The 19,295-nt window shown below is 44.7% G+C and overlaps 1 protein-coding gene across 1 annotated transcript; it reads right to left on the reverse strand.

The window, feature by feature from the left end:
- Nucleotides 1-16,681: 16,681 nt before the first annotated feature.
- LOC133890047 (uncharacterized) lies at nt 16,682-18,735 on the reverse strand. Its single transcript, XM_062330488.1, has one exon. The coding sequence runs from the start codon at nt 18,578-18,580 to the stop codon at nt 17,012-17,014; it is 1,569 nt and encodes a 522-aa protein (XP_062186472.1). The 5' UTR covers nt 18,581-18,735; the 3' UTR covers nt 16,682-17,011.
- Between the last annotated feature and the right edge of the window lie 560 nt (nt 18,736-19,295).

The raw sequence follows: 19,295 nt of genomic DNA on the forward strand, positions 1-19,295 counted from the left end.
CAACACTGTCACAATTGGACCCTACCCTAAACCAGGCTCTGCTCCAATGAATTGGTTCATTCTTCATCATGTCCTTTGCACCAGCAAGAGTTAACTGAGCTAACTTGGCTTTGCAGAAGTTGAAAAAAGGTACACTTGATGCTTTGGCACACTTCCAGAAAGGCTTCTGAAATGCTTGATCCCTATATTTCTTCCTCCAATTGGCATAAATGTGCCTGGTGCACATTATATGTTCAACTTGTGGCAATAGATCAGCTATTGCACTTTGAAGTCCTTGCATGCATCAAGTGGACACAGAAGCAAACAAGTGGCAACAAATCAGATATTGTGACAAACAAAGCAATCAGGTGTAGATTACATAAAGCAATCAAATGAACTAGAAGCAAACAAGTGTAGATTACCTTTTGCTGGTCTGATATAATGACCCACCCAAACCCCCCATAAGGAATCTCCAAGTCTTTTTGAAGAAGTCCAGGAACCAGAACCAACTATCTCTTGTCTCTTTCTCTACAACAGCCCAGGCCATAGGATACATTTGGTTGTTTGAGTCCCTTCCTAGTGCACACAGAAGTTCTCCATTGCAAGCCCCCTTGAAGAAACATCCATCCAGTCCTATTACCTTCCTACACCCAGCTAAAAAACCTTTCTTGCAAGCATCAAAACAAACATAAATTCTCTGAAAGACAGGCTCAATATAATCAGGATCAAGGCAGACTGCCACTGTGCTCCCAGGATTAGTTCTTAGAATTTCTGCCTGATACTCAAATACCTTAGAGTACTCTCCCTTGGCTGATTCATATACCCTTGTCATCACTATTCCATTGGCCCTCTTCATCTTTGACAGAGACACATCATCAAACATCTAAAAAAATACTGTATCCTTGATGTTCTAAAGCTTCCATGATGGATTAGCCTTGATGATGTGTTCATACCTATCATCTATCCTCCAAGCAGTTACCAACCTGCTATCTCTCCTCTTAGGGCATGTATGCACATCATTGAAAGATTTGACTTGAAACCAATCACTGTTTGTTCTCTTGGAATCATAGATCATCCACTGACAACCAGGCCAAGAACATCTTGCTCTGATCCTAGCTCTCTCATCCTTGGGGAACCTTAGATGTCTTCTCACAGCTATCCCATACTTGATTAGTGCTTCTTTGAACTTAGCTCTTCCTCTGAATGCCATGTCAACAACAAACTTTGGTATTGGTGCTTTGTTGTCAAACTTAGAGAACCTGCTCTTCCTTCTAACACTTTCACCTTCTTCTGCATCATCATAGGAGGCTTCTTCACTAGAGTCCATATATGCAGGTTCAGTGTCATCACAAAGTGCCAAGGCTTCATCATCTTCATCAGGGTGCACCAATGCCTCAGGGATAGGAGTAACTACTGTACTTGGATTCTCCCTAGCTTCCTTATCTTGCTGCCTCATTTGTACTGCTTCCTCATCTTCTTTTGATGTATCCTCATCTCCTTGAATATAGTCACTGTCACCTGACTCACTGCCTTCATCACCATGAGCACCCTCTTGATCACCATCTGATTCACTAACTTCATCATCAGAAGCATCCTCTTCATCCCCATTTAGGTGTACTTGTGTCTTGTACTCTTTCCAGGTGAACTGTAGAAGGCTTTCAGCTTCATCACATCTTTGTTACTCTGCTCCTTAGATGGACTGCTGACAAAAACTGGCTTCCTCCTCGGCTCCTTGCACATAACACATGCAGATGTGCCAGCAGACATAACAACATTGTCATCTGGGCAATCCTTGAATACCTCGACATATATATCAGCCACTCCTCCCTCTGAAATGCTATCTGACATATAGATGCAGGATTTATCATCTTTAAGGTTCCTCAATCCATTGCTTAGTTCTTTACCAGGGAACAACCAGTGAAATGTAACTTGGTCTTCGACAGTGAGCCCTATATGATCAGTTAAGCATCCTCTTAGCTCTGGCAACGAAACCTTGTCTTCGGCAGTGAGCCCTATATGATCAGAGAGGAGGAGAAGCCGAGGAGAAGACAAGGGGGTGGGGACTGGGCCTGGGCGAGACCGATCGGGCGGGGGTTTTTTGTAACACCGAATCATCCAGCCACATCGCCCTGCTTATGTGGCATGTCTAGTCAGCAAACTAGAGTCCTAATCAGCTCAAACCACTGTCAAAGGTGTAAAATGATCCGGATTACTGTTCTCAGGGGGTTAAACAAATGGTTTAATAGTTTAGGGGTTATTCGGACCAACTGTATAGTTTGAGGGAGTAAAATGGACTTTTTCCTTTAGAATTTTTGTAATTTCTCCATGATTTTTACAAAGTTCAAAAGCATAAAGTGAATATGTTAAAAAATAGTATTGTAATTAACTTTTTCATATATATCATTATTTTTTCTACATAAAGTATAATATAAGTAAACTAATAAAAGTGAATTCACTAATTTTGGAGGTGTGATGGGTTAGTTACGAATTAATCTAGTTGCAATATATTTACACAATCTTGCATGTTACAATAATTATTTCATGAGTTAATGTATTTTTAAAAGACATAAGATCATGTACGAAGACTACAAAAATTGGTTTAATAATTTTTGGATTAGCAAAGAGTAAACTATGCATTTAACTTGATTTAGTAAATACATTTTCTTACAGAAAATATTTAACTTTTTTATGAGTATAAATATTTTTTATCATATATATCATGTTACAAGAAAACCAACAAATTTATTTCACTTGATTTGAAGCTCAAATGAATTAGCTATTGATTTTACAAGGTTGAGCATTTTTTTTGTTATTTTTAACTTCACTAAAATTCGAGAAAACCGCTCAATAAATCAACAAAACCGAACGGTTACCGATAATGCGAAAAATGCGGAAAATGAGCTCGATAAATTGTTGAAACCACTTGGTAACCAATGCAAACCGATCGGTTACCGTTCGGTCGATTCTGTCCGAATTTTCGCTGAATTTCAAATTTGATCGAGTGAATTTTCTGCATTTTTGTTGCAAAAACATCCCAAAATTTCAAAAAAATTTAAAAAATACACAAAAATTCTAAAACAAATTAGAGACAATTCTAAACCTTCTGTGAATTTTTTATTCAAAAATAATATCCTTTGCATTATATCTCATGGAGAGTAAGTTTGAAAAAAAAAGACAGTTTACTGAATCGAGTCCCAAATGCCTAAATCGCACTTTGATTAACTGCACGCCAAATTGGAAAATATTGAACTCGCATCCCTTTAAAAACGTAATTTAATAGACTTTGTTCATGTTTTGTCTTCTTTTTCATTCTATCACAGTGTTTCGCATACTTCTGAAAGGAAAGCAATCAAGAAGAGCACTAAACTGAATCTGAAATTCGTAAAAGAAAGGCAGGTTACCGAACCAACGCCCAAATGTCTAACGCCTGTTTGTTTTGATTCTGTATTATGCTCCATAATCGGATTATGTAAATAAATGAACGGATTTCAGAAACAGATTGCAGCAATCCAGATCTAGATTATAACACAATCCACTTAAAATAGCTTCTACAATCCACGGTTCAAAATACAGATTCTCACAACCTACATAAAAAATAAACATACCCTAAAACCATGAACTACATGCCAATCAGTACGGAAGCGTATAAACGCAGGACAGAGATGCACGCAATGATCTGATTGGTAAAAATTCGATTTTGTACAACATACGTGACCGTATTTGCTTAAATAGACAACTATTTTTCGTATTTACAATTTTAGCACATGTATTCGGCACACGGTGTGCCGAAAATGACTGTATTCGGCACACCGTGTGCCGAATACAACCAAAAAGCGTATTCGGCACACGGTGTGCCGAATACAGTTGGTATTCGGCACACCGTGTGCCGAAATACCTTTTTTTTCGTACTCCTCCCATCACGTGATTTGCCTGTGTAATTTATGTAACAAAATTAAAAATTTGCTAATCTAAAATATTTTAAAAAGCATGAGTAAAAAAATAGTCTTTAAGGCGACCAATAGTCTTAACGGGTATATTCGAACATGGGCAAGATTAATAAGGTATCAATGATCATCTTAAAATGGCAATAGAAAGTGATGATGTAGATTAACGAAATTGTCGAGACATTGGTGGTATGAAATCGTCGTCGTCATCATCTGGAGGTATCACGATTGGAGCACGTGCTCTTGTATGGTTCGTTGAACCTTGTACCGTGTGGCTATGGCTGGTGGAACGTCGAGGCATAGATGGCATGAAATCGTCGTCATCGTCGTCGTCCGGAGGTATCACGGTTCGAGCACGTGCTCTTGTATTGTGCGTTGAATCTTCTCCTGTGTGGCTGGTGGAACGCCGAGGCATTGGTGGCATGAAATCGTCGTCGTCATCGTCTGGAGGTATCACGATTGGAGCACGTGGTCTTGTATGGTTCGTTGAACCTTGAACCGTGTGGCTGTGGCTGGTGGAACGTCGAGGCATTGATGGTATGAAATCGTCGTCATCGTCGTCGTCCGGAGGTATCACGGTTCGAGAATGTGCTCTTGTATTGTTCGTTAAACCTTCTCCTATGTGGCTGATGGAACGCCGAGGCATTGGTGGCATGAAATCGTCGTCGTCGTCGTCGTCGTCTTCAGGTATCGCGGTAGTAGGATGTGCTCTTGTAGTAAGAGTTGAACCTTCTCCTGTGTGGCTGGTGGAACACCGAGGCATTAGTGGCATCAAATTTTCATCAGCTCTTGTACCCCTTGGGTTCGCTGATCTTCGTCGTCTTCGACGCGAACCAGGCAGCACACCCCCGCCGAAGAGCATTTGCATTGCCAAGAGGTGTGGTATTTCTTTGTTGATTAACTCCGCGTCTTCTGGGAATGCCTAAAGCAGAAAAGGGGTATTCGAATAAAATACAATAAGACAACTATGGTGATGAAATAGAAAATGACGAACCTGTATGTGGGATGCATACTGGTCGGGCAACATCGCCATCCTTCGTTGCCTCATACAGAAACCCAGTAAAGAAGGATGGTCGGCTAGTTCGCAAACCCTGAGGTATATTCGGCGGCGCTCATGTAATAGGGCCCTAAGGTCGTCGGTTGTTACATGTAGAAGTGGAACGGTGAACGCAGAACATGGCGGTCTTGTATTTAATTTAGACACAGCTTGGATTAGGTTGCTCTCTTTGAAGGGATCATCCTTCCCTCCACGCACAACCTGCAAGCAGACAGTTAATGCTATATCGATCGTTGTATATGTCCATGGGAATGCAGTAGTAGAATTTCTCGCCATATTGAGATTTCCCTGCAACTTTTTTGTCTGCACCAAAGCACGATTCGCTGGTTATTTAACAAACAATAAACATGTATGAAATGTCGAAAATGATATATACAAATACTTAATAAGTTACTGATAAATAAGTTATGTGTCATAATTAGTTAAAAAAGATTATGTAAACTAAATATAATTACTTGAACACTGAAGTGTATGGCATAGTACAAATGAGTATATAATATAGTGTATGGCATAGTACAAATGGCTCTTTAACGATGCCTACGCCGCAAGAAATCCTCAGGAGTGTAAGCGTCTGGCGGGTGTGTGGCCCTCATCCCAGCCGCCTGAGCTGGCCCCTGCCATGTGTGCCCTTGGTCCTCATCTTCGTCTTCATGATGTGTTCCAACTCCGCCGAATGTGTATCCAGAACCGCTAACTCGGCCCTGCATATACCACGCTGTAGGATCGTCATGCGGGAGTGTGACCGCCGGTAGTACGTGCTCGGTGGGAGTCCGAAATGATGAAGTCCCAGCTTCCTGGTACCAGTGTGAACCCCCTGGTGCATCGGGATATTGGGGGTATTGGCCGCTCAGTAGCTCCGTGAAGCTGCTCGATTGCAATGCACCAGCCCAGTCAAAATCTTGAGTGCCACTCCAGGTGGGTGTCTGGTGTGTGCAGTCAATGACATCCTCGTTGTGAGTTGATAATCCTGGTGGAGTTGTCTGCGTAGCTTGAGTAGGTTGTGTGAACGGAGGGGGCTGGGAACCCAGTATGCACTCCTCAGGAGCGGGAGCTTCAGGTATCACCTCCTCGGCTCCAGCAGAAGAACGTGTCCCATGATGTGCCGCAGACGAAGGGACCTCCCGTGAATGTGCCTCATGAGCACTGGATGAGCGCCTGCTGTGGGAGGCACGGGACGGGTCCATGGCGGGTACGTCGTATGCCCTACAACGCGGGGCGCAACCACCTAGTCCACGTATCGCGGACCAAAGGCGAGACCCTCTCGTCCTCATGTAGTCTCAGAGAGGGTGCCTATCCCTTCGCGTGGCTGACCCACTCGCTTCCCAACGGTCATGCTCCGCATGCCTATGCATTTCGATCCCCGCTTCGGTCTGTTGTTGTTGAGGGTTATGTCAGTAATACGGATGACAAACTAATGAAAATCGTTATAAGTACAACATCACTTACCACCACATGTAGAAGCCGGGCACGATCTTCGGGGAAGGGTCTAGGGGCTGGCGGTACGCTGCCGCTGAGTAAGGTGGGACGCGTTCGTGATTGATACCACGCAAGGTACTCCCAGTACGAGCTATCGTCGTACTGTCCCGTAGGAACGACGACATCCACTGCACCAGACTCCATCCACCGGGTTATGTGTTCTGCATTAATCTTCGCCCAGTCGTGGGTGCTTGCGTTTCCTTGGGCACTCCTCCTGTATGTGACATAAATAGTTAAAATTTTGTAACATCAAAATGGTATCTACAGTAACACACTTACTCGTGCGCCTGACCAGCGTCTCGTGGGGGCGGTACTGGCACCAACTGACGATGACCAAACTGCCTCTGCACACGGTCAGGAGAATACACTTCTACATTGTTCATATAAAGCAGAAAACATCTAGTCATCTATAGGTCGGAGTCACGGAAACAAGATGGTGCGATGAGGCCGCCAGTCGCAATTTCGGCCACTCGTTCACTACGCCATGGATCCCACTCCACAAGATCGGCACTGAGGACATCAAGGTCACTGATCACCCGGGAGTAGTTTCCATTGTCTTGGTGGTGACTCCATCGTAGCCTGGCATGAAGCCACCTATAACCCATCGTTGGCCTCATGTCGTCGGCGACGCCGTCAGAGATGGGAACTGGATAGTAGGTCTTGCTCACCCACGGTCGACACACCGGGAGATAATCCCAGCTCCAGAGCTGTAGAAGGTGTAGGCAACCAGAAATAGATCCCACCTTTGTTGACCGTTGGGTTGCGGCACACAATCCTTTGTATGTAGCAGCCAACACAGCAGATCCCTAACTGTAATGTGTCGGCTCGTACGGACGTGATGTGAGCTCACGCGCTAACCATAAAATATGCGGAAGTACATAATCACCTGCCGTGTTGTAAAACATTATGCCTCCAAGCAAGATATACAAGTACACCTTATAATGCTGCATAATTGTTGCCTCGTCCGCATCCGGTGGGCAAGGGCTGAACTGTGGTAGGCCATGAATCCATGACATGGAGAGCCCTACATCCTTCATGTCATAATGCATGTTAAACCTACAAGATACAGAGAATCAATGAACCATGAACAACACTCCAACGTATAAAATGCTTTATGTAACAAATAATTACATGCCGTGAATATAACTCTTCCACTGCTCCTTTCCTGGTCGTGGAAGTACTAACGGGGTGCCCCTTATCGGGAGCCCAGTCAGCATGGCAACGTCCCGTAAAGTAACGGTCATCTCTCCGCAAGGAAAGTGGAATGTGTGCGTCTCAGGACGCCAGCGGTCGACCAGGCCTGTGAGCAGTGAGACCTCGATCGGCGGCAGTGGAGTCCTGCCACCACCCTCCATGGGAGCTCCTGCCATCATAAGTGCAAACGGTAGGAGTCCGGCCTGTGCGAGGGGCTCGTGGAATCGAGGGTCTAACTCCTTAAGCTTTCGCACACTCCTGGAACGCAATGGGAGCAACTGCAAATGTATGCAATACATTTTTAGAGTAAGTACCAAGGTATTAGAGCAAATGAAATTCACGTAATATCGATGTACCTGTTGCCCTGCGAAAATCATCCTTCCCCTGTGGTTCTCGTCATACCGTAGTTGAAGAAGCTCGGGAAGGTGAATGTGAGCCATGCCAATGATTTCAAGCCTCATGGTTCAATTATAAAATAAAGTAAGATAATAGCTATTACAAAATGGGTACAACACCTAATACGTTCATAACAAATTACAATACAATCCATGTTTCCAACATACTCACTAGCACCAAAGCTAATACAATCCAATTCGATCGTAGCCTAATAGTTTACCGTCGGGTCGGACAAGTCCTCCTGTCATGGCCGGATTGCTTGCATATTTTGCACCTACGTAGTCCATCAACAGCATCTGCTGCATCCATGTCACCCTGAAGCCTCGTGGCTCTAGGCCTTCCAGGATCCGTGCGTCTGGCCCTGGGATAAGGTACCCACTTAGGCCCCTCGATTGCTTTGTAGCTGGATCCGATGTTAAATGAACGCATCTTTGGAAGCCATGTGCTCCTCAGTGCATCGATCGTGAAATAGGGTGATACGTATTGTGATCCGTCGTTCCCGCCCATGTCCCTGCAAGCGGCCAAGATATGGGAGCACGGGATATGATGTAGCTTTGGCTTATTGCATGTGCACTTCACCTCGTGAGGACCAATTTGACATTGTTGCACAGTGTCACCTGCACTGTATCCAGAAGTGTACCGACGACGACACATGACCTCAAATTCATTATTGGTCCGGTCGTAGATCCTAGTCCGATGAAAGTGTGCCTTACTCCTCCTTCTGGATAGGATTTTCTCCACCTTAGGTGCGAACCGCGTGCTGCACTCCATTGCAGCTATACCACGGTCTCGAAAGTAGTCAGCCGTCCTATAGAATGTGAGCTCAATTATGGCACACAATGGGAGGCCGCGTACACCCTTTAGGACATTGTTGAATGCCTCAGCTATGTTCGTTGTCATAATCGTATACCTATTATAAGATACAACAATTTTAGATACAATTTTTTGCGTAACCAAAAGGAAATTATGATCTTTAAAACGCTATGTTCTCACCTGGAACCGTGAGTATCATGGAATAGGGCCCAACGCTCCGCCGGCTTTCCCGCTATCCACTGGCTAAACGTACCACGCGAACGACTAATGATGGTTTGGCCCCCCACCATTTGCGTCCGTAGATGGTCCTCCTGTGCTTCTTGCTGTGCCATCATCTTACGAGTGGTCTCATTTAACTCTCGCCATATCTCGTTGAACTTCGCCTGCTGGTTCTGAAGACATAACCCTTTGAACCTCTTCACAAGACCCTTGTTGTGATACCTTGAGTAAAGGTTCGCACCTAAGTGTCGCATGCACCATCTTCTCTCCACATCAGGCTACGCAATGGAGGGGTTTGTGCTGGCATGCAGCACATCCAATGCATGCAAGAGGCCCTTATTGCGGTCTGATATGATGCAGACTCGTTCCCTATTACCAACCACACGTGTCCTCACCAAGGTAAGGAACCACAACCAACTATCATTGTTCTCACTCTCAACCAATGCATAAGCGAGAGGAATTATCTGATTGTTTGCATCCGCCGCCATCGCTGTCATTAGGTTACCATGGTACTTGCCACTAAGAAATGTGGCATCCACACATACCACCGGTTTGCAATGCCTGAAAGCTTCGATGCATTGGCCAAAGGACCAGAAAAACCTAATGAGGTATCGATCAGTGTTGCTGTATGACCCATCATCCAGCCTGATCGGCTCATCCGCCATGGCCCACTGGGTCCCGGGGTTGGTCATAGCAATCTTCTGCATCAGCCTCGGTGCGTAGTGGTACGAATCTTCGAAACTTCCAAACAACATCTTCAATGCCTTCTGCTTTGCTCGCCACGCGGTGTGGTAATTGATCATCATACCCGTCTTAGTCTGCACCTCCTCCATAATGGATTTTGGCGACAAACATATGTTTGTGCCAACAAGGGTGATGAGTAGTTGGGCTATGAATCTCGCATCAACCGCGTGGCTCACATTCCTAATAGCCTCTTCGCTGCATGTATGTGGGATGTGTCTACTCAGCACAAAATAGTTCTCGTGCTTTGGCTTATGGGCTCGTACGAAGTAAGGACAAGTCGGATGCTTCGTACACCTAACCTCATACTCTGTATGGTTAGATCGGGCACACTTGTGGTCCCTTCTTGTGATTACAGCATAGTTGCTGATAAAGTGGATGACCTCTTCCCTGTTCCGAAACCGTTGCCCCACCTGGATGTCGCTATTATGATATCCCCAATTAGATAGGGTGTTATACTCACTGATGGTACAATTTAGCAGCCCAGCACCATGAAAGTACTGGATCGCTGGCACCGGGTCATCATTGTCAGCACCTTCTTCATCGCCACTACCACCGGCTTCATCCTCCATGCATTGTGCATCTACCTCACCATGGTCCACTTCGGGTCCATCCGTACCCGAAGTGCCCTCCCCGACATTCCCTCCCGCCTCATCATGCATCACATTATGGTCTAATCCTTCCACAGTAGCCACCTCTTCACCATGCACCGGTCGTGATACTATGGTTACGTACACTCCCATTTCAAAGTTCTCCTCTAATGCCTTACGTGAGTACAAGGCCCAAGCGTTGTTCGTTCTCAAATCGAACAACGTATGGACAATGAGCGAGCTGTTTGGTACAGGCCGTGGCCTAACACCCTCTAGGATAACATTGTAGGACTGCTGGTCTAGACACAAAAGGCTCATAACATGTGTTTGTAAGCCTTTTAGATCAATTGGTAGCTCAACCGTACTCTCTACGTGCTGGCAGTTCTGAATGGACACGAGTCTCCCATGCAAAACAGCGGGACGTTCTCCATAATAAATATGGATAGTCATAGCGTCTCTGCTAAACAAACATAAATGACCAAATAACTAATTAGATGTATGTTACATACGTACTCTATTTTAGCTAATGCATTAGCACGGAATAAATACTATACTTGCTGTAATTCCTTTTTTTATTCTAAGTATTACAGTTAATGTTACACTATAGTTGCTTCTGTTAGAATATACAAATAGTATACCTACTCTATTTTACCAACTTAATATCGTTTATCTAAATGATTTGAACGATCTACTTGCTCTAATTACATTTTGTAATCTAAATATTACGATTAATATTACACTATAGTTGCTTTTGTTGTGCGATCATAAAATATGCAAATATTGTACCTACTCTGTTTTTCCAACTTAATATTACTTATCCAATGTATTCGAGCAGAATAAATACTATATTTGCTCTAATTACATTTTTTATTCTAAGTATTACAGTTAATGTTACACTATAGTTGCTTCTGTTGCGAGATAATAGAATATACAAATAGTATACCTACTCTACTTTACCAACTTAATATCGTTTATCCATTTTATTCGAACTGTCCACTTGCTCTAATTACATTTTCTAATCTAAATATTACGATTACTATTACACTATAGTACCATCTATTATTACAAGATCATAGAATATGCAAATCTTACACCTACTCTATTTTAGCAACTTAATATCTACATGCTATAACTATATTTTCTAATCTAAATATAAGTACATACATAATCTATGATTCAAATAAATATAAGTACTTACTACTAAGGAAGCTGTCCTGCTGCACCGCAGCTCTTCGGGCTCGACTGCTCACACTAATTTGTTGCTCTGCTCTTCTCTCCTCTCTGCTCTCCTCTCCCTGCTCTCCTCCTTGCTCTTCTCTGCTCGCTGATGCCTCCTTGCTCTTCTCTGCTCGCTAATGCCTCCTTGCTCTCTCCATTTAAAGCCTCACCGAGGAGACAACAACACATGGGTGAGCATGGGTGAGCACATGCGCCATGCAGTTGGCTGCAGCCGGCCAAAAATCGTGGGCACAAAAGGACAAAAGCAAAAAGAAAAGAAAAGAGAAAAGTAAAAAGAACGACGTGACTTGACGTGACAAAAGGGTATTTCGGCACACGGTGTGCCGAATACCAACTGTATTCGGCACACCGTGTGCCGAATACGCTTTTTGGTTGTATTCGGCACACGGTGTGCCGAATACAGTCATTTTCGGCACACCGTATGCCGAAAAATCGTTTTCGGCACACCGTATGCCGAATACATGTGCTAAAATTATAAATACGAAAAATAGTTGTCCATTTAAGCAAATACGGTCACGTATGTTGTACAAAATCGAATTTTTGCCGATCTGATTGCATTCATGGAGTGTGGTTAAATACACACGTGTACATGTTGTTACAACAGCTTAACAAGAATTAGTTGGATCTACAACTAATGTACAACGGAACAGAGCTTGGCCTGTTGCAGGATAAGCACCGGGAGCTGCGCTGCATCAGGGAGAGGAGTAGTGTTTAACACCCCAGCAGTCTCAACCGGGAATGCTCCGAACGTGGAGACTGTTTCTGAAGTCGATGAGGAGTGACGTTGGCAGCCTCTCGGTAAGGATATTAAAATTGTATCTAGCTTTTAAGTATAGTTTTTTTAATTAATAATAATATTTATAAATTAATAATATTATTGAGAATTATTGGTAGGTCGTTCTATAGATGATGCATTAAGGAGAAATATGCATCAAGATAAATGAGCTTTAAGTGATATTTGGTTAAATGATGATAATACCTATAGACTAATAATTATGTTAAGAATCGTTATTAGGATTATTTCATAGGAGATGCATAAGAAATAAAGTGTGGATTCGTTGAAGAATGTTATGAGATAAAAAGAAATACATCGTTTTATTGAGCTCTTAGTGATGCTCATGAGATGAATGAGAAGCTCAAGAAAATTGAAAATAAGCAAGAGGGCTAAGTTATTTGTGAAAATCAAATAACTAAAGGTATGAAATTGTCAATTAGATTTTATGAAATAACTCATGTGCTATGTGCTTTGTGCTTAAGAGTAAGTTGGGGTTAGATTTCATAAGATGGCATGAGTTGAATTGAGATATTCAATATGTCAAGTTGGAAGAAGTAATATCAAGACAAGCTTAGTAGATAACTTATGTGCTTGATGCTTATGGTTCATGCCTAAGTGGTGAATCGGACGAAGATGATGAAAAGAGAGAAGTCTTATATGCTTAGTGTATGAGAAGCAATCACGTAAACTTCATCAAGCTTTCGGAAGATCAAGTGAATATCAAAATATAAGTGAGGATGATCATCGTCATTAAAGAGAAGATGAGTTGATGATGAGCCTTGAAGATCTATAAGAAACATCAGGGCTTGGATGATGTGTTCATCAAGTCCGATGGGATTGCTCAAGGCAAAGGTATAACTAGAATATATATTTTAGTTTTGCTGATCTCAAGGAATTTGATGGGAGACCGAGTTATAGGATCAATAGCCATACTATCAAGAGGGACTGCCAAAAGTATTACTCGATTGTTGTGTCGAGTTCAAACCATGTGCTTAGTGCGGAATGAGTTTGTGTTGAGAGTTCGCTTTAGGAGTCTAGAGTATCTAAAAGGTGTTTTAGATCTAACCCTTTTTGTTGTCGATTTTAGTGGAGAAAAGTTGTTATAGCCAAGCCTTAGTGGTGTTTGACATGTTCCATATGGTCCCTAGTTTAATCTTGGGGGATTAAGCTTTGGATAATGGATAGAAGTGTTTGAATCGGTTTTCAGAGTGTTCCTAGCTTTGATCAAATGTGTTTGAGATCATGAATTCAGTAGAGATGTGTAGCCATCTAAATAAGTTTTCTGTAGAGTCCGAAATCATCAAAGTCGGACTTCGGAATCAAAAGTTATCGTCATTTTCAGAGTGTCAACTGTGCTGAAATCGAAAGTTCCGATATGTTTGGTCGGAAGTTTCGATGTCAGTCAGAAATTCTAATGTTTTAGGAATCTGGGACTCTCGGTTTGCTAATTAGTTTATAAAAAGAAGTTCTGATATTTTTATCAGAAATTTTGATCTAAATCGGACTGTCCGATATCCTCAAAGTCTTAGGTTCTCAGTTGAGATTGTTGCTAATCGAAAGTTTTGATCTAAGCATCGGAAGTTTCAATGTGTGCTGGGAAAATGTTGTAACAACTAGTTTCCGATCGTTGGGATTCTTAGAATCGGAAGTTCCGATCAATACAAAATCTGCCAAACAACTAGTTTTTCAGAGTGGGGTATAAATACCCCTTAGCCTCATTTCGTGGGGCTGGTTGCTTAGAGGGATTTGTGTTACTCTTGTGAGATGTTTTGAACTTGGCGTTCCACCTTGAGTGCTCCCTTTCCCTCTCTAACAAGATTTGATGAAAATCAAGCCTTGGTGGCTTAGTGAGTAGAGAGAGAGGTGTATAAGGGATGTGGTGCTTTTGTAGCCCACGGATTACCGCATAGGTTACGTGTGATTGAGCACTCGGTGTTGATCATGCGCGAGTTCGGGGGTTTCTTACTCTTAGAGACCACCGTCTCATAGACGGTTCAGTGGTGGATTCAAGTGTGACCGAGCTTCCTCAACAGAGACATAGGATATCGATGGATATCTGAACTTCAGTAACAAATCATTTGCTTCCGTATTTACTTACTCTTGTGCATTACTTTGATATCTATACTTGTATGCTTAGTTGTATGTGCATAGAGTTAATTTTGTGATTCTAAAATTTGTTGTTTTGAACTGATCGGAACTTCCGATTTTGGGAATCAGAACATCCGATGAACAATATAATTGGAACTTCTGATTAATAGTAATTTCAGAATTTTAGATTAGAGTTATCTTACTTGATTTTAATAATCTTTGTCTCACTTTAGGATTGTAAGCTTCATATTGGTTTAGGGTGTTTGTGCACTAGTTGAGCCTAGCATATTTAGTTTTTTCATTTGTGAAAAATCCGTTAGTTTATTTCTGCTGCAAGTTTAGGCCAAATAGTAAAAGGGGCGAAGTTTTGTTAAAACACCTATTCACCCTCCCTTTAGGCGACATCATTGTCCTTTCAGATATTCGTGTATTGCGAAGAGGAGGGGGCGTGAAGAACTTGGACGTGGCCAAAAGCAATGCGATCGCGGACAAAGTGAAGATCAATCTCCACATGCTTGTTGCGCTGATGTTGCACCGGGTTGGTGGAGGGGTAGACAAACAAAACATTGTCGCAGTAGATAGTTGTGGCCCAACGGAGAGGCTGATATAGCTTGGCAAGTAGTTGATGTAGCCAGGAAGCCTCATCAACGACATTGGCCACACCTCGATATTCCGCCTTGGAACTAGAACGGGAGACGGTGCTTTGGCGTTTAGAAGACCAAGAAATGAGATTGTCGCTGAGGAATATGCAATATCCTGATGTAGACTTGCGAGTATCTGGGCAACCCGCCCAATCGACGTCGGTATAGGCCACAAGATCATGGCAAGAGGACCGAGTGAGCTGAAGTCCATAGGCAATTGTGCCCTTGATGTTACACAGGATGCGATTGACAAGGGTGAGGTGGGGCTCACGAGGATCATGCATGTGAAAATACACCTGCTGCACAGCATGGATGATGTCCAGGGTGTATAAATGTGAGGTATTGAAGCACGCCGACAAGGCTCCTGTAGAGAGTAGGATTAGATACAGGCAGACCAACAACAGATGGAAGTTTGGTGCGAGTATCAATCGGGGTGGAACATGGATTGCAAGATGTCATGTTGGCACGCTCAAGGATGTCACGGGCATACTGTTCTTAAGAGATAAAAATGCTTGCAGAAGTGTGTCATGCAGAGACACCAAGGAAATGATGAAGCTCGCCCATATAAGTCATGGAGAACTCAAAGTGTAGGGAGGATATGATTTGACTCAACAAGATGGAGCTGGAGGCAGTAAGGATAATATCATCTACATATAGTAGGAGATATGCCAAGAAAGAACCTTTGTGGTAAATGAAAAGTGAGGGATCGGATTTGGAAGAGACGAACTCGATGGAGGTAACGTAATGTGCAAAGTGACTGAACCAGGCATGAGGGGCCTGTTTGAGGCCATATAAGGACTTGCAGAGTCGGCACACATGGTCAGGTTTGTCGGAGTCGATGAAGCTGGGAGGTTGTTGGCGGTAAACAGTTTCAATGAATGTCCCATGGAGGAAAGTATTTTTGACGTCCAATTGATGGATGAGCCAATTAAGCGTGAGGGAAAGCGATAGCATCAGTCGAATGGTGGCCAGCTTGACTACGGGACTAAACGTCTCACTGAAGTTGATCCTGGGCTGCTGAGAAAAAATTTCCGAAGGACCCATCAAGCCTTGTATCGAGGCAAGGTGCCGTCGGGATGAAGCTTATGGTGGAAGATGCATTTCCCGGACACGATGTTGGCGTTGGGCGGCTGGCGAAGTTCTTATGTCCTTTGGAGCTCTCGAGTTGCCTGGAGAGCTTATAGCAATGAAGTACGAATTCCTTTGGCACTCGAACTTCAGGTATAACGCTTTCAAATTTCTCAAAGTGTCTGGTATAGTTGTTGTACATTAGTAGTTCTAGAGTTAGAAGCTCAGCTATTCATTGTAGCGGAAAAATACAATTGGCTGTAGGTAAATCAGTATGATACAGACGTCTTCTAGAACACTGCTGAAATAGACCCCGAGTACTCAGCATCTACAAGCAAGCCCTCCTGTAGCTTTTCTTTTTCGACGAAGGAGCAGGAGCCCTCCTTTAGCTTTCAGTGTTCAAATTCTGCCAGCATGCATGTTTGGAAAATATTAAGCATAAATAAACAGATACACAGGACTGAAGAAACAAAAATTTAAGTGTCAGTGTCACTTAATTTGAATGCAACACATTACACATCATTTGAGGCCTAAAGAAACAAATTATCATAACTAAGGCAACAACAACATATATACTGAGATAACTAGCATATATACAGCTAGCTTACATCTGCATGGTCTCAGCTGACTCATAGTACATACAGGGTCATGAACAGGAAAAGGACTACATTAAAGCAGCAGTAAAACATATTACCAATTCTAGTAGATTTACCCGGTTTTCTAACTGCTCAATACTTGGAAGCTCAAATTCTTGCTGACCGTCCCAACGAGGACTCCACAAGCAACACTTTTTATTGCTTATTTGCGAGGGCCGATGAGTCCGAGTAAAGGGGAACGTACGGAGTAGGAAGCTCATCGCCACATTGATCACCTCCGGGACCAAGATCGCAGACGACATGCACCTCCCTACGATCCATGTCGTACGACACCAGCTTCCGGTCCCAATGGCGGGCAAAGAAAACCCAGTTGCCGTCCGGATGGACGGCGACGGCGGTGTACTCGACGCGGAACTGGCACGCGATCCTCCCAAACAGCTCCGGGAAGCTCACGGTGTGCTTCAGGACCCATTCCCCGGCATCGTAGTCCTCGAGAACCCAGACCAGCAGCTTCAATGGATCGTCTTTCGATAGGCGGCCGTGCCGCGGCCGCACACACGTGATGTAGTGCAGGCGCCCCTGTGATCGAGCGACGAACACGGAGTACCAATCTTTCTCCTCGCCATCCCGGGGCAGAGTGATGGTCCGGCGAGTGCTCCCGGCCTCATCCACCACGACCAGATTGTTCGGGCCGGACGTGCCGTCGGTGTCGACGATGAGGTGCAGCATGCCGTTGACGACGGCGCTGCCGGTGCCCGGTTGGATCAGCGCCATGCCGCGGCCCCAGTCTCTCCACCCGCCGTCGAGCCATTCGATCACCCTGTTCGTCCACGCCCCTGTTTGGGACGAGTAGGTGTGCACCGCTCCCACGGTGTCCATGTAATCCACCCAGAACTGGAGCAGGTGGAATTGGTGGCGGGTGGCGTCGTCGTCGAAGAGCAGGTAGGTGCGCACCATCTGGTCGGAGCTGTTGGGGGCCCAGCCGGAGTCCGGCACGGCCGCGAATTGCGCGGTGGCGGGGTTGCAGACAAGGTAGCACGCCGGCGGGTGGAGGCCCAGGCTCTCGTGCATCAGGAAGCGGCCCAGGAGGATGAGGCCGTCGCGGGAGTCCAGGATCACGTCGCGGAATTCCTCGTCGCCGGGGGGCTCCGGCGCCTGCGGAAGGAAAGAGAAGGCAGCGTCGATGAGCGGCTCGGCCATCCCCGAGACGTTGATGAAGCGCCGGGTGATTTCCCGCTTGGAGAGCATGACGTGCTGGCACATACGGAGAGAGCTCTCGGCCCTGCCGGCGCCGGCGTCGCCCTCGCGGCAGCTCTCGCAGACGCCGCTGTTGCTGCAGCTCTGGCTCTCGGCAGCGACGGCGTCGTCGACGTCGGCGTACAGGAACCCCGCCAGGGTTTGCGCGAACCGCTCGCGGTGGAGGGGGTCCGTGACCAGGCCGCACCACGATTTGGAGACGCACTTGAAACGGTGGAGGGACTTCACGGGGAGGAGATGGAACATCTCCACGATGGCGTCGTCGGGGACGCAGGGGCAGGTTGCCGCGGCAGCGCGCAGCTTGGGGTTGGCGCCGTCCATGCCGCTGCTGCGCTGCCTGCGAAACGGAAGGGAGGGGAGGTTACCGTTACCGGCCGCCGGAGAGGGTGGAGGATCGCCGCCGGTGAGTGAGTTGGTGTCAGTGAGAAGCAACCAGAGGGGAAGTGAGAGAGAGAGAGAGAGAGAGAGAGAGAGAGAGAGAGAGAGAGAGCGGAGATGGAGGAGCATTTATTCTGAGGTGCTGACAGAGACGAAGCTTTCGCTTTTCCCGCGGCGCTTTGCACCGACCGCCCACGGAGGCCGTGCGACGACGACGACGAGGCTGCCGGCGAGTTTGTTACCACGTGACGTGTGCGTGACTAGGAAAAGAAGAGACAGGACAAATGGAGATGATAAATGCGTGACCAAGACGAAATTGCCGCTTTCAATTTGACGTGGTAGACCGGACTCTCAAGTTCACTTACCACCTTGGTAAAGGTTGGTGAGATAGGAGCCAAAGTCAGCTTCCTCTCCTCTTTTTTTTTAGACAATGAAATAAAATTCCGGTCTCTACACCGACCACAGCATAAGAAAGCAAATAAAATACGACGCTGGTAATTGTATCATCAACCTCAGGTTTTTAATAAAAATTTAGAAAATATTAATAAGATACCATCAGAACTCAGTATATGTTCTATAGAAGAAGTCACACTCGGTCAAAAATAACAACTACGGTTACACAGAGGCTTATGCAATGAGGCCTATGGATGATAAGCCCGAGCTAATAACTTCTCGAAGTGATTTATTTTTTTCTCATAACTTGTTATTATACTGTCAGCATTCTTGGCAAAGACGTGAAGGCTATTTCTTTTTTTCTATACTTTAAAGATTTATATACTTTTTGCCGGTTAAATTTAAACGTTTGAAGAATCGGAAATGTGAAAGTCGGACGCCTCAGGCACCC

Source organism: Phragmites australis, chromosome 14 (assembly GCF_958298935.1).
Source record: "Phragmites australis chromosome 14, lpPhrAust1.1, whole genome shotgun sequence".
Classification (NCBI taxonomy): domain Eukaryota; kingdom Viridiplantae; phylum Streptophyta; class Magnoliopsida; order Poales; family Poaceae; genus Phragmites; species Phragmites australis.